The sequence below is a fragment of the Vipera berus genome (genome assembly GCF_964194415.1).
Source record: "Vipera berus genome assembly, chromosome: 12".
NCBI classification, from domain to species: Eukaryota; Metazoa; Chordata; class Lepidosauria; order Squamata; family Viperidae; genus Vipera; species Vipera berus.
The window spans coordinates 18,842,825-18,857,295 of NC_138215.1; the positions used below are offsets into that span (position 1 = coordinate 18,842,825).

General features: G+C 50.7%; 1 protein-coding gene across 2 annotated transcripts in view; it reads right to left on the reverse strand.

The window, feature by feature from the left end:
* SCAPER (S-phase cyclin A associated protein in the ER) overlaps positions 1-14,471 on the reverse strand; it is a 79,739-nt gene that overhangs the window by 50,540 nt on the left and 14,728 nt on the right. For both annotated transcript variants that reach the window (XM_081337629.1, XM_081337630.1), the window contains 14 exons: positions 14,060-14,160; positions 13,226-13,342; positions 12,925-13,085; positions 8,660-8,922; positions 8,282-8,494; positions 7,094-7,264; positions 5,711-5,780; positions 5,421-5,538; positions 4,441-4,552; positions 4,124-4,264; positions 2,038-2,193; positions 1,353-1,495; positions 943-1,024; positions 539-691 (listed from right to left, as the gene is read on the reverse strand). In XM_081337629.1, the coding sequence (XP_081193755.1) occupies positions 539-691; positions 943-1,024; positions 1,353-1,495; positions 2,038-2,193; positions 4,124-4,264; positions 4,441-4,552; positions 5,421-5,538; positions 5,711-5,780; positions 7,094-7,264; positions 8,282-8,494; positions 8,660-8,922; positions 12,925-13,085; positions 13,226-13,342; positions 14,060-14,160 (2,001 nt within the window). The remainder of the gene's footprint in view (positions 1-538; positions 692-942; positions 1,025-1,352; positions 1,496-2,037; positions 2,194-4,123; positions 4,265-4,440; positions 4,553-5,420; positions 5,539-5,710; positions 5,781-7,093; positions 7,265-8,281; positions 8,495-8,659; positions 8,923-12,924; positions 13,086-13,225; positions 13,343-14,059; positions 14,161-14,471) is intronic.

Consider the following 14,471-nt stretch of genomic DNA (forward strand, 5'->3'; position numbering starts at 1 on the left):
GCTAGTTCAGCTGCTACAGGGGACCAGATCAATGGACCAGGCTGTCAAAGAGGAGATGATTCTTTACTGTCTTTCCTCCAGGCCAGATGTTGAAGCAATCCCTTCCCAATGTGCACCCTTCAGAACTGAGGAAGCTTCTTGGATGAGAAGTGAGATGTTTTCAAAAGAAAAAAAAAACCCCGAGAAAGTCCACTTGCCCTTTGGAAAGCGCATTTGGGAAAGCCATGGTTGATGCGAGAATCTCCCTGGATATCGAGTCAACCCAGCCCAATTAGCAAAGCTCAAGAGCTGACACACCTGGGCGGTGCAAACTGGGAAGGGATGCCCCAACATCTGGCTCAGGCAAAAGCAGTGAGAAGTTTCTTCTCCTCTGCAAAAACGCCTCGTCTCAGAGGATCTCTGCGAGGAAGAAACGGCAGGGCCGAGCTACTCTTCCCTCTGAGGGATCCTCATCTCGAAGGCAATCTCCGGGCACAGCTAAGGCGGCCTCGAATGGCAGAGACACACCCTTGTCTCGAGAGGATAGTAAGAGTCCTACCAAAACATTACAGAGTGAACACTGCTTCTTGCGCTCGTAGGGTGTGAGTTTGGGCGCATAGTCTGTGTTGGCGTGTCTCCCGCTGCTTAATTCGGCCGCTTTTTCTTTCCTCTGTTCTATCTGCTCCATGTGCCTCCGGATGCTCTCGTCGTGCTGTGTGCGATCGAAAGAGAAAGGTTAAGATCCCTAGGCCGCTGGTTCTCAACCTTTACCTCACCACGGAGCCCCTTTAGCTGCCTTCTGTGGCCACGGAGTCCCAAGACAACTCAAGGTTTACGTCATGGCTTTTCTTCAAGCCCTTGCAGACCCCTCGTGATGACACTGCACCCTCCCGAGGAGTCCGCGGACCACAGCTTGAGAACTGCTGGTCTAGGCCTTTCTGGAGATGTATTTCTAGTCCATACCTTCAACTGGATCTTCTTCTGGAGCTCCTCCATGGCTTCCTGCTGGGCTGCAGTGAGAGCAGCTAATCTCTCTTCCCGGTCTCTGTGCAAAGAGCAGAGACGTTGGCAAATTAAGGCACGCGAATGGATCCGGGCCTTTTCAAGAAGTAGCAAAATCCCTCCATTCATACAGTAGATCCAACATACTCCACATGGGTGGCCTCTATGTTCTAGGGTGAAACTCGTTAAACGAATTTGCAAACCTTTCTCATTCGTGGCAAGTTTAAGACGGGTGGGCTTCGATTCCCAGAATTCCTCAGCCTCCGGAAATTGAAGTCCACGCATCTTAAAAGTTGGCGAGGTTGAAAAACACTGACCGAAATTCTTGGGATAAAATCAAACAAAAACTAGAAGTGGTTCCCAAGGGCTACCTGGCCCGTTCCCGAGCGGCATCTTCCCGGGCCTTCTCCTTCTCCTGCCTCTGCTGCTCAATCCGAGCTTCTTGTTCTTTCCTCTTCGTTAGCAGCTCCTCCACCCGTGCCTGACGCTCCGCTTCCAAAGCTCTCTTCCGCTCCTGGAGAGCAAACAATTCGCTTGTTAAATGTAGAAATCCTAAAGGGTCTGCACAACGATAGAAAGGACAGAAGGTTTGGGATGGATGGATGGATGGATGGAGATAGCTAGAAAATGGATGGATATAGATAGACTGGATGGATGGGTGGTTGGATGGATAGCTAGAAAATGGATGGATATAGATAGGCAATGGATGGACGGACGGACGGACGATAGGTAGGTAGATAGTAGGTAGACAGATAGACAGATAGATAATATCATCATGCTGAGTTAGTTCCATGCAGGCTAACTCATTCTTGGGCATGGACACTTCCAAGAGCAAATCTTTTTCCCCCCTGCTATTTCTGTATGATTCAGAGCTCAGTAGCATTTTAGAGTCAGGGAAGAACAAGGAAGTGAAGGAAAAGGAAGAGACGGGAGGGGGAGACAGCCTACCCCAACAGTGTTCCAAAGAAGGACACCAGTAAGGCAAAGAAATGAAACCATTAAACACTCCTCTCTTCTTTGTTACTGGCTTCTAGCCTTTGTGACCTGAAGTGGTACCTGGACAGCTTCGTCGCGGGCTTGCTTCTCTTCCTGCCTTCGTTGGCGCTCTTCCTGCAATTCATTCAGTCTTTGCTCGTATTCTTTCAGCTTGGACAAAACATCGTGGCGCTTATTCTGGGCTTCCAAAGTGTTTATGAATGCAATTTCATTCACCTGCCAAAGATGGAATGGGAACCCCGATGAAAAATCGGACTGGAGCAAAATAAAAAGGCAAACGCTTTAGACATTTATGCATCCATCGATTATGAGAAATGGACTAATTTGGTTAACTTAAGCATGACCGGCTGGGGAATTTTGGGAGTTGAAGTCCACCCACCTTAAAGTTGCCAAGGTTGGGAAACGCTGTCCTAAGTGAAGGAAAGATTTGTGGCGTTCTTGATGCTCTCTGAGCTTGGCTGTTTTCTTGCAGACATTTCATTACCCAACTAGGTCACATCAGAGAAAATTGATATGGGAACGCATGGAAAGATCTCTGGATCTGGAGCCCCAGGACAGACCCCCCCTGGTGGGTCTCCAAGCAGGGAAGTGTGTTCAAGTCCTCCATGACATCATCACATCAAAGCGATTTGTGCAACGTGCTTCCTTTTTGTGCAAAATGTCCCCTAACTGGATTTCTGAGGATCCTCCCCTCTTGAGAATGAATTCACTAGCCCGGGACGGAGAAAAACCATCCCAATGCACAGGGCTTCCCTAAGCAATAGTCTACTCTCTCTCCCTCTTTAAAAGGCCTCTTCAGTTGTACCATATTCCATTCCCCGTTTATCTTTCTTACTCGGCTCTTGCCCCCTAACCCAAAGAAAGGCATGAGATACTTCTGTCCTGAGTTGAATACTAGATGCAGAGGCTAAACGGCCTCTTTTGACGCTATGATTTTAGTACTTCTCCTCTCACCATTTACAGCCGTGTCAAACATCCCCAGACGAGCCCAACTTTCCGCTTTGTTTGCCTAGAGTGGAACACATTTGCAGGGTGAATTTTTGCAGCTCACTGAGCGGGTGGCGGTGGGAGGGGGCAGGAAAAGAGGAACAGCTGCGAAAAGTCCCAGCCTTCTTTCTCTTTGCCACCCCCCCCTCCTCCTCCCCACCAGTAGCTCTGACCCAATTAGCCGTGATCTCGGGGTGCAAAGGGCTGCGGATCTCGCCCTGCTGAACCGATGCAATGCTTTAGCACATCTGCTAAAGTGGGAATTATGACAAGTCGGGTTGTTAATCTGATTGCCATGGGTCACCCGGGGATTAAGGAAACCAGGGCCCGCAGGTAAAACACATGAGAGCAGCGCTCAGGGAAGGGCAGAAGCAGCCAGCAGCTAATGGACTTAGCCAACTGTGCTGTCTTAAGGGCTCGCAAAGCATTAAAAACATGACTCTTCAAAAATAGCATCCGGTGTGTACACGCGCAGAGACCCTTGAAATTCTCCATCCACTGTGAAAATGAAAAACGGCCCTCATCCAAGTACAAAAATCCTGCCTACAAATCAACTCTCCACATCACCGTAACGAAAATCAAATTTATAGGATGGCTCTGCCTACATGTTATCAAACTGAGGTAGGACAGCACATTTAAAAAAAAAAGGGAGTTCTGAGTTAAGATGCCAAATCAAGCAAACAGCATCTTGGAGCAAAAGTTCATCTCTCTAACAACTTTTCCATCAAATCTAAGTGGCTTATATCAAGTTTATTTCACTTGAAAATAATGTGCAGGACTGGTGGAAACAGTTCACAGGTGGAAAGTCAGGCGTCAACATCCACCAGCTGAAAACCACACTCGGCCTTCAAAGTCTTCCTGAAAGCTTCAGGAGGAGGACCTTGATGTTGCTATCTCACTGTTTTGAAGTAACTTTGAAGACAAATGGCTTCAAAAAAGACAAACAGGCCTTCAGACTGAGGATCACTGTGTTATTGCAATTCTGAAATAGCAAATGTACCCAAGTGACTGGACTGAAAGGAAGACACCTAATACAATTTTAGTAGATCAGGGGTACACAAATTTGGACCAAAGATATATTATGATTTCTCTTGCCGGGTTCTGGACTAACTTGTAATTAGAATCATATCCATAAAATGCAACAAGAGTCTGATCTTACCTTAGCTTCTTCCTCTTGGGCTTTTTTGACAATCGCTTGCAACTGCACTTCACGTTTAAACTCTGCGTGGAGCAATTTTTCCTCCATCATCCTTCGTCTCTGATCCAACAATTCTTCTTTCCATTTTTTCACATCTTTTTCCTGCAGAGGAGAACCAAGAGTCAAACAAGCCCCCAACCGTTGTGGTTTCTTTCAGGGTGCCATTAATACGGATTGTGGTCGTAGCGATCGTAATACGACACGGTATTATGATCACAACTTTGGGTCCCGGTTTCAGGATTGGGACATTAAAAAAAAGGAGCCCTGGCAAAATTTACCCTTTCCATTAATTTCTGAAGCTTTAGAGTTTTCTCCTCGCGGAGCTTCTCTCTCAGCTGCTGAGCCTTCTTCTGCTTCTCTTCGTGCTTCTTCTTCGATTCTGCAATTGTCCTTGGGAAAGAAAAGACACGGAAAACTGAGCAGTGTAAGAACAACGCAGAAGCCGCTGAAACCTACAGAACGCTGTAATAAACATTAGAGAAGGTTTAAAAACAGAGCTAGAGCTTGGAGAGTTTCACAGGCATCAACGTCTCATTTAGAAGATCCCCAGTTCAATCTTCATTTACAGGGCACGATATAGTGTACCTGTGTAGTTGTACATGATTGTGATACTAATAATCACTGCTAAGATTGTTCAGTCTTCTCTTACACGAGAAGACTGGAGTTTCCTCCAGACATTTTGGATTCCAAGTCTCAGCAGCTCAATCCATATGCAGTCCAAAATATCTGAAGGTCTTACAACTTCTAAAGGTCTTCTTCAAGTCAAGCACAACTCCTAGGGACATCCTAGGGGCATCCGTGTGGTTCTTCTTGACAACAATACCAAAGGGGCTTTCCGCTTCCTTATGCTGGGATTCTATTTCACCTTCTCAGTCCAAGCTATAATTAAGGATTTCCTTATGGTTTCCCATCCTGGTACTAACCAGGACAATCCCTAATCAGCTTCAATCTCCATCAAGGACGGTCAGGGGCTGCCAACTCCTGAGACAACACATCCCTGCTGGGTAGAGGTGTAGCCCATGGTCTTTTGTAGGCAGTGATACAGAAGTGCTCTCCCACTGTCTTCTTCTGGGATGTTTGTTTGGGGAAGGCTTTCTGATCTAAATGCAGGCTTGGGATTTCCTAGTGAGAAATTCTGAATGCACCTGAGTTGGCACAAAGTTCCCCATCTTTGAACGATCGGTATTATTGCTCGTGCGGGTTCCGATTTCACGGTTTTCCCCGAATAACGGAATCCAAAAGTTGAAAAAGTAAAGACCTCTTGCGGGACGGAGAAGAGAGTTTCTCGTGCATGTGGATTCCGTGGCCCGGTGGGCGGGCTGGTTCTTCTTCCACGATGTCGCCCCAGGAATTATTTTGGCGCCACGATTCACGAGCTGTGAAAAAAACCAGAGGATCGGTTTGGGAAGCCGAAGCTGACCGAGGGGCCGGATAGCTGGCCATCGTTGCCCGGCGGTGGCGGCGATGAGAACAGGGCCCCCCAATTAACTGGAAATGGGCCCTCTTAAAGGGAACGGTCTTAGCTCGGGTCGAGGAAAGAGGCTGTACCTTCGTAATCCGCCAGGACGTCGTTCCAATCCATGGAGATGCCGCAGACCGATATGGTGGCCAGGCTGGCCTGAAAATCCAGAATGCAAAAAAGAGAAGCTCAGAGGCTCTCTAACAAGGCACAGGTGGTCCTCGACTTACAAACGTTCATTTAGTGACCATTCGGAGTTACGACAGCACTGAAAAAAGGGACTTACGACTGTTTTTCATTCTTATGACCGTTGCAGCATCACCCCCCGCCTCCTGTGGTCATGTGATCAAAATTCAGACGCTTGGCAACTGATTCAGGTTTATGACGGTCCTGGGCTCATATGATCCCCTTTTGCGACCTCACAAAGCCAAGGGGAAGCCAGATTCACTTAATGACCGTGCTACTAACTTAACAACTGCAATGATTCACTTAGTAGATGAAAAAGGTCGTAAAATGGGGGCAAAACTCACTTCACAAATGTCTCGCTTAGCAGCAGAAATTTGGGACTGAATTGTGGCCGTACGTTGAGGACCCCCTGGAGAAGGAATTCCCCTTCATCTTGCTCCTTCCCACTTTCTGCGCATCGGAACAACAGCTGTGACTGGGGGTCCTCGACGTATGACCGCGATCGGGACTGGGATTTCTGTCCTAAGTCAAGTCAGACTCGGTTTATGACCGTTTTAATGTCGCCTTGGTGCGAAGCGAATGGCACAACTGTTAAGTGAACCCAGTTTCCCCCAAGAGGTGACTTTTTTTTGCGGGAAATTGGCAAAAAGAAGGTGGCAGATTGCAATCCCGTGACTGCGGGATGCAGCGGCCAGCCGTGAATGCTGGCTAGTTGCCAAATGCGTGAATTGCAATCACTTGACCTGGTGGGAGGGTTTTAAGTGTGATTTGCAGGTCATTAAGTCACTTTGTCTGAGGCTGTTGTAACTTCGAGCTGTCGTTAAATGGTCCTAAGTTTGAGGGTTACCTGTTAGCGAGGATCTTAACCTGTGTTCTGGCTTGTTTATTAATCACAATTACGCCCTACTTTTAAAAGGCAGGGATTTGGGCAAAAGGGCCGTCTGCTGCTGCTCTTTCTCTGACAACAAACCAGGGTTTGTCCTCAATCTCCGGTTTCTGAGGCTCCTTGTTCTTCTCCCAAAAGTTCCTGGTTCCCTTCAAATCTCAAGAATTCTCTAACTGGGAAACAAGCAGTTAAATTTCTACACAGTTCGGGGGGGTGGGGGGGGGAAAGGAAACCTCACAATTCAGAATACTTTTGTATATTTTTCCTGGCTCGGAGATTACAGAGCGAGGGCCCGGCTATTCTTCAATGTCAAGAAGTATATAAAAGCCCAGACCTGGGCTGGAAAAAAGAGCCGTTCCATCAATGTCAGTTTCCCCCCCCCATCTAGCTGAAAACTCACAGAGAAGTCGCTGTCGTTGTCCGTTTCCAGGTTGATGTCGGTGTTCTCCTCCGCCTCGATCTCCCTTGTCAGCTGCTCCTCCTCGGCGATCGCGCTCGCAATGGCCTCCTCGTTGGCTTTCTCCAAGCGATCCGCCATCTCCTCTTTCTTGGCGAGCACCTCGGCCATGGACTGTAAAAGGGAAACGGGGATCAGAAAAGCAGGCTGGGGCATCGGACAAACACCTGCCCAGGTAGGCATCACTGTTACCGCCTGAATTTTACGTTTGGCGACTCAGTGAAAGATAAAGGTGGTCCTCGACTTATAACCACTTGTTTGGTGACCGTTTAAAATTACAACGGCGCCGAGAAAAGGGGCTTACGCTTACGACCGTTGCGTCTCGTGATCCTCCTTTCCCAGCCGGCTTCTGACATGCAATGTCAGTGAGGGCAGCTGGATTCGTTTAAGGACCACTGCTTGACTGCAGCGATTCACTTAACAACCATGGGCAAGAGTTGTTAAAGGTTTTCAAAAGTTAAAAAGTCATACAATCGGGTTCAAGTCACTTAACAATGCCTTGAAATTCAGGAGCATTCTGAACGGCGGCCATAAATCGAAGACTGCCTGCCTGCTGCCTGACTCAAGAGCTCAGAACGCTGAGAAGACTTAGAATAAGGAACGTCATTTATCACTGATAAGTAAAGGGAATTAGTGTGGGCTAAAGGAAGGGGACCATCGATTATGTTACAGAACACTGAGAAGAGGAATTAGACAAATAATTCAAGTGAAATTGGATAACCTCCACCCATGGAAGGAAGGAAGGAAGGAAGGAAGGAAGGTGAGAAAGAGCAAGGAAAGAAGGAAGGAAAGAGGGAATGAAGGAAGATGAGAAAGAGGAAGGAAGGAGGGAGGGAGGGAAGGAAGGAAGGAGGGAGGGAGGGAGGGAGGGAGGGAGGGAAGGAAGATGAGAAAGAGGAAGGAAGGAAGGAGGAAGGAAGGGAAGGAAGGAAGATGAGGGAGGGAAGGAGGGAGGGAGGGAAGGAAGGAAGGAAAAAGAGGAAGAGGAAGAAAGGAATTTACTGCAAGCAGACGGGCGTTTTTGTTTTGTGATTCTCTTTCTCTCTCTCTCTTGATACAGATAGAGACAGAGATGAGAGAGAGAGAGAGAGAGAGAGAGAGAGAGAGATTGGTGTAGATGAAGAGGTTTACATTTGAAATATCCGCAGGATCCATTTCGCTTTCACTCTTGACATTTTCTGCTTCTTCGCTTTTCGGAGCGATGGAGGTTACGTGGCCGTCCCCCTGTGGACTCTCGGCGCTGCGTTCGACATCTATGCGCACAAGCGGCAGTTCGAGAGAGGGTTGCAAAGGCCCAGCCATCTTCTCGCAGACCTTGAGGTCTTCAAACACCCGGCCTGTGAACTAAGGTGTGACAGAGGGGCAGATAAGGCAGCGAGATACTCAGAGGATCCAAGGTCTTGTTTAAATGGCTCGAGGCGATTCCATCCTTTGATTTATTTATTTTTCTCCCTCCAAATCTCCCTTTTCTTTTTTCGCTCCTTCTCGCGGCCCATCAGCCGCTCTCACCTGAGTCCTCTCGGCGAGGGGATGCTCACTCTGAGGGCAAGGGTCTTTCAAGAGGGGATCTGCATTTTTCGGCGTGCCGCCCTCGGTCAAGGAACCCTTTTGTTTGTTGGCCAGCGGGCGAAGAATGACGTTTTCTTTGTCACTGTCATCCTTCACCTGGGATAATTCCGCAGACGACGTGGCTTTGGGTACTGAAGCGGAAGATTTGGACCGAACCGGCCTCCCACGCTGGACCGTCTCCCAGCCTTCGGCATCCCTCCGCTCTGCATTGAAAAGCCAGCCAAGGAATCAGAAGGGAAACTTAGCAGGGGGAAATGGCGTTTGGGGAAGAAAACCTTTTGACACATTTTGTCTTCACTGTTGTTAGGCAAGGGAGTGAAAACAAAGTTGGGCAGTCAGTGGGCACAGAAAAAAGGCGTCCATGAATATTTCACGGGATTATTTTGACAATTCTCTAAGCACCTCCCCGCCCTCTGCTTCCTCTTGTGTTACATGGAAGTGACAAACCATCTGTTGGGCTGAGCCCCCACCCTGCCTAAAAGCCATTTAGATGTTCTGCCTTTCAAAGGAGTCCATCTGGAAGAACTGCCCGGTAGCCCTATTAGTGACAGGGCAGGACCAAGTCACAGGAGACCTGCTGAGCTGGGAGTTCCTTCAACTAAACCCTCTATTTAAAAGGCCTTCATTCTCCTGCGGGTGGATGGGGGGGGCTTCTTCCCTTCTCACTGAAACAGCCTCCATCCATTCAGGGAGGGAGGGAGGGAGGGGACAGAAGGAAGTAAAGGAAGGGAGGGAGGGAAGGGAAGGAGGAAGGAAAGAAGTAAAAGAAGGGAGGGAAAGGGAAGGAGGGAAGGAGAGAGGGAAGGAGGGAGGAAGGACGGAGAGGGAGGGAGGAAGGAAGGAAGGAAGGAAGGAGAGGGAGAGAGGAAAGGAGAGGGAGGGAGGAAAGGAGAGGGAGGGAGGGAGAGTGAGGGAGGAAGGAAGGAAGGAGAGGAAGGGAGGGAGGAAAGGAGAGGGAGGGAGGAAAGGAGAGGGAGGGAGGAAAGGAGAGGGAGGGAGAGGGAGGGAGGAAGGAAGGAGAGGGAGGGAGGGAGAGTGAGGGAGGAAGGAAGGAAGGAAGGAGAGGAAGGGAGGGAGGAAAGGAGAGGGAGGGAGAGGGAGGGAGGGAGGGAGGAAGGAAGGAGAGGGAGGGAGGAAAGGAGAGGGAGGGAGGGAGGGAGGGAGGAAAGGAGACGGAGGGAGGGAGAGTGAGGGAGGAAGGAAGGAAGGAGAGGAAGGGAGGGAGGAAAGGAGAGGGAGGGAGAGGGAGGGAGGGAGGAAGGAGAGGGAGGGAGGGAGAGTGAGGGAGGAAGGAAGGAAGGAAGGAGAGGAAGGGAGGGAGGAAAGGAGAGGGAGGGAGAGGGAGGGAGGAAGGAAGGAGAGGGAGGGAGGGAGAGTGAGGGAGGAAGGAAGGAAGGAAGGAGAGGAAGGGAGGGAGGAAAGGAGAGGGAGGGAGAGGGAGGGAGGGAGGGAGGAAGGAAGGAGAGGGAGGGAGGAAAGGAGAGGGAGGGAGGGAGGGAGGGAGGAAAGGAGACGGAGGGAGGGAGAGTGAGGGAGGAAGGAAGGAAGGAGAGGAAGGGAGGGAGGAAAGGAGAGGGAGGGAGAGGGAGGGAGGGAGGAAGGAGAGGGAGGGAGGGAGAGTGAGGGAGGAAGGAAGGAAGGAAGGAGAGGAAGGGAGGGAGGAAAGGAGAGGGAGGGAGAGGGAGGGAGGAAGGAAGGAGAGGGAGGGAGGGAGAGTGAGGGAGGAAGGAAGGAAGGAAGGAAGGAGAGGAAGGGAGGGAGGAAAGGAGAGGGAGGGAGAGGGAGGGAGGGAGGGAGGAAGGAAGGAGAGGGAGGGAGGAAAGGAGAGGGAGGGAGGGAGGGAGGGAGGAAAGGAGACGGAGGGAGGGAGAGTGAGGGAGGAAGGAAGGAAGGAGAGGAAGGGAGGGAGGAAAGGAGAGGGAGGGAGAGGGAGGGAGGGAGGAAGGAGAGGGAGGGAGGGAGAGTGAGGGAGGAAGGAAGGAAGGAAGGAGAGGAAGGGAGGGAGGAAAGGAGAGGGAGGGAGAGGGAGGGAGGAAGGAAGGAGAGGGAGGGAGGGAGAGTGAGGGAGGAAGGAAGGAAGGAAGGAGAGGAAGGGAGGGAGGAAAGGAGAGGGAGGGAGAGGGAGGGAGGGAGGGAGGAAGGAAGGAGAGGGAGGGAGGAAAGGAGAGGGAGGGAGGGAGGGAGGGAGGAAAGGAGACGGAGGGAGGGAGAGTGAGGGAGGAAGGAAGGAAGGAGAGGAAGGGAGGGAGGAAAGGAGAGGGAGGGAGAGGGAGGGAGGGAGGAAGGAGAGGGAGGGAGGGAGAGTGAGGGAGGAAGGAAGGAAGGAAGGAGAGGAAGGGAGGGAGGAAAGGAGAGGGAGGGAGAGGGAGGGAGGAAGGAAGGAGAGGGAGGGAGGGAGAGTGAGGGAGGAAGGAAGGAAGGAAGGAGAGGAAGGGAGGGAGGAAAGGAGAGGGAGGGAGAGGGAGGGAGGGAGGGAGGAAGGAAGGAGAGGGAGGGAGGAAAGGAGAGGGAGGGAGGGAGGGAGGGAGGAAAGGAGACGGAGGGAGGGAGAGTGAGGGAGGAAGGAAGGAAGGAGAGGAAGGGAGGGAGGAAAGGAGAGGGAGGGAGAGGGAGGGAGGGAGGAAGGAGAGGGAGGGAGGGAGAGTGAGGGAGGAAGGAAGGAAGGAAGGAGAGGAAGGGAGGGAGGAAAGGAGAGGGAGGGAGAGGGAGGGAGGGAGGGAGGAAGGAAGGAGAGGGAGGGAGGAAAGGAGAGGGAGGGAGGGAGGGAGGGAGGAAAGGAGACGGAGGGAGGGAGAGTGAGGGAGGAAGGAAGGAAGGAGAGGAAGGGAGGGAGGAAAGGAGAGGGAGGGAGAGGGAGGGAGGGAGGAAGGAAGGAAGGAAGGAGAGGAAGGGAGGGAGGAAAGGAGAGGGAGGGAGAGGGAGGGAGGAAGGAAGGAGAGGGAGGGAGGGAGAGTGAGGGAGGAAGGAAGGAAGGAAGGAGAGGAAGGGAGGGAGGAAAGGAGAGGGAGGGAGAGGGAGGGAGGGAGGGAGGAAGGAAGGAGAGGGAGGGAGGAAAGGAGAGGGAGGGAGGGAGGGAGGGAGGAAAGGAGACGGAGGGAGGGAGAGTGAGGGAGGAAGGAAGGAAGGAGAGGAAGGGAGGGAGGAAAGGAGAGGGAGGGAGAGGGAGGGAGGGAGGAAGGAAGGAGAGGGAGGGAGGAAAGGAGAGGGAGGGAGGGAGGGAGGGAGGGAGGAAAGGAGAGGGAGGGAGGGTATCAAAATAAAAAAGAGCTTTCTCAAGCTTTCATAATAATGAGCAAACGGATTTAGGTGACTCTTTATGTGCTAAGCAATTTACTAACCACCGTCATGTGACATCAACCTCCCCCCCAACGCTCCATATACTTCCGCTCTGCGATTACCGTGCCGGCCATCTCAAAAAAAAAAAAAAAAAAAGGAATTATCCATTTGAAAAACACAGAGGAAACGGCACCCAACCTTTCCAGGAGGCTGGAACCCTCCATTAAAAGGCTCCATCGCTGGAAGGCCATGAGTTTGGAAAGACGCCAGACCCACCGATTAAAAAAAAAACAAGAAGCCAGGGAGGGTGTGGGGAAAGAAGTGGGAAGGGGCCCCTCCCCCCCTTGGGATAGAATCGCTCAAGCAAACGGCTTGGACAGGGAAGGAGGCACAAGGCATTCACACAGCTGATTTCCGACAGGGAGGGGGGATGCATTGCTGACCCCTGCAAAAACCTCCCCAGTCTTCCGATACAAGGTGCTTCCGAGGAGAGGCATATCTTGAGCAGAAGAAACGACGACAGGATTAGGGGCTCACCTATATTCGGAAAACAAGCTATCCATTATCGCTTTTAACGTAGTTCTGCTCCCTTTAGTTGCTACACACCCGGTCTACCTATCGGCTTTGTCTCAAAGACATTAGCTACACACGCCTCTAGTGGGGCTACTGCTAAGCTTCCCACAGTCTGGCATTCAAACCTTCCCGAGCTGTTTTTAAACTAGGGATCCTAGATGGTGATGTTTTAAAAAAGCAAAGATTTATTTATTTCCCCCCTCCCCTTCCTCGTGCTTTCTATGACCACAAGGTTTTCTCTTTTAGATAGGATGTCTAAAATGCAGCCTCTATTTAATTGCCGGCCTTGCTTTGAAAGGATGGGGGGTACCAAAACAATGCTGACCGAACCGGACAGGGGGAAAAACCAAACTTGCCAGTTCTGCGGGACGGCTTCTGCGCTGCAGGGGGGCCCTGGCCCTTGGCTGCCGCCTCCTCCGAACGGGGAGCTGTTCCTGGGTGGCTGGCTTTGACTTTGTCTGCCCAGCTGACCCCAGAAGGACTCAGACGGTTCGAGGTCACTGCCGCAGGAGGTCCTCTAAGGAAAAAAAACAACTCAGGATCCCCCAACCGTTAAAACGATTTTACCATGTTCTAACCCAGGGATTGCTTCCGTTTGGCTGGTTGTAGCCCATCCGTCTCACCCCTGAAATAGTAAAAGCTGTTTCATTTGCATACCCAAAACTGAGACTTCTTCGGGCATTGGATGTCACGCCGATTCTGTCGGTCGATGTGCTGGGAATAACATGACGCCCCGGGGACATCTTCTTGACTTCCCACGCTAGCGAAGTTGGCCTGAAAACGATGGAGAATAACTCAGCAAAGAAGTCGCGTTCTTTCCGCTGAAAGCAACAGCCTGGAGGATCCTCCGTTAGCCCACGGCTGTCTTGCTCTTTTTACTTCTCTGATGACATTGCCCGCTGTTTTCTTCTTTCCACACCCAGGGAGCACTAAATATTTGAACTTGATGAAAGAAAGAAAGAAAGAAAAAAAGAAAGAAAGAAAGAAAGAAAGAAAGAAAGAAAGAAAGAGAGAGAGAGAGAGAGAGAGAAAGAAAGAAAGAGAGAGAAGGAAGGAAAGGGAAGGAGAGAGGGAGGAAAGAAAGGAAGGGAGGGAGGGAGGAAGGAAGGAAAGGAGGGAGGAAAAAAGAAAGGAAGGAAGGAAGGAAGGAAGGAAGGAAGGAAGGAAGGAAGGAAGGAAGGAAGGAAGGAGAGGGAGATAGGGAAGGAAGGAAGGGAGGGAGGGAGGAAAGGGAAGGAGGGAGGGAGGAAAGGAAGGAAAGGAGGGAGGGAGGGAGAGAAGGAAGGAAGGCAGGAAAGGGAAGGAGAGAGGGAGGAAAGAAAGAAAGAAAGAAAGAAAGAAAGAAAGAGAGAGGGAGGGAGGGAGGGAGGAAGGAAGGAGAGGGAGGGAGGGAGATAGGGAAGGAAAGAAAGAAAGAAAGAGAGAGAGAGAGAGAGAGAGAGAGAGAGGGAGGGAGGGAGAGAGAGAAAGAGAGATATCTTTCCCAATTACCTGCTTTGAGCATCGGCCTTCTCCAACTTCTCCTGCAACTGAATCCAGTCTATCAAGGCTTTGAAATCCCGCACATAGTTGTCTAACATCATCAACACCTCCTAGAAAGAAGAAGAAACTTTATCAAAAGAGGAGCTTAGCACTTTAACCAGCCACAAAATAAATCAAGGAAGGAATAACCCAGGGGGGGGGGAAACAACAACACGAATAAATCAATCGCCCTAGAGGCAAGGGCGGCAGGGATAACTCCCTCTGTGCAACGTGGCACAACTCTTATCCAGTTCTTGATTGCACAACTTGTTCAAGTCAAGCACATTCTGTCAGCTGCTAGAAAAAATGGAGTATTGAGAATGATGGAGCCGTCACAATTTCAAAGGTTGGGCTGTTCCACCGCTTAAGGATTGTCTTGGTC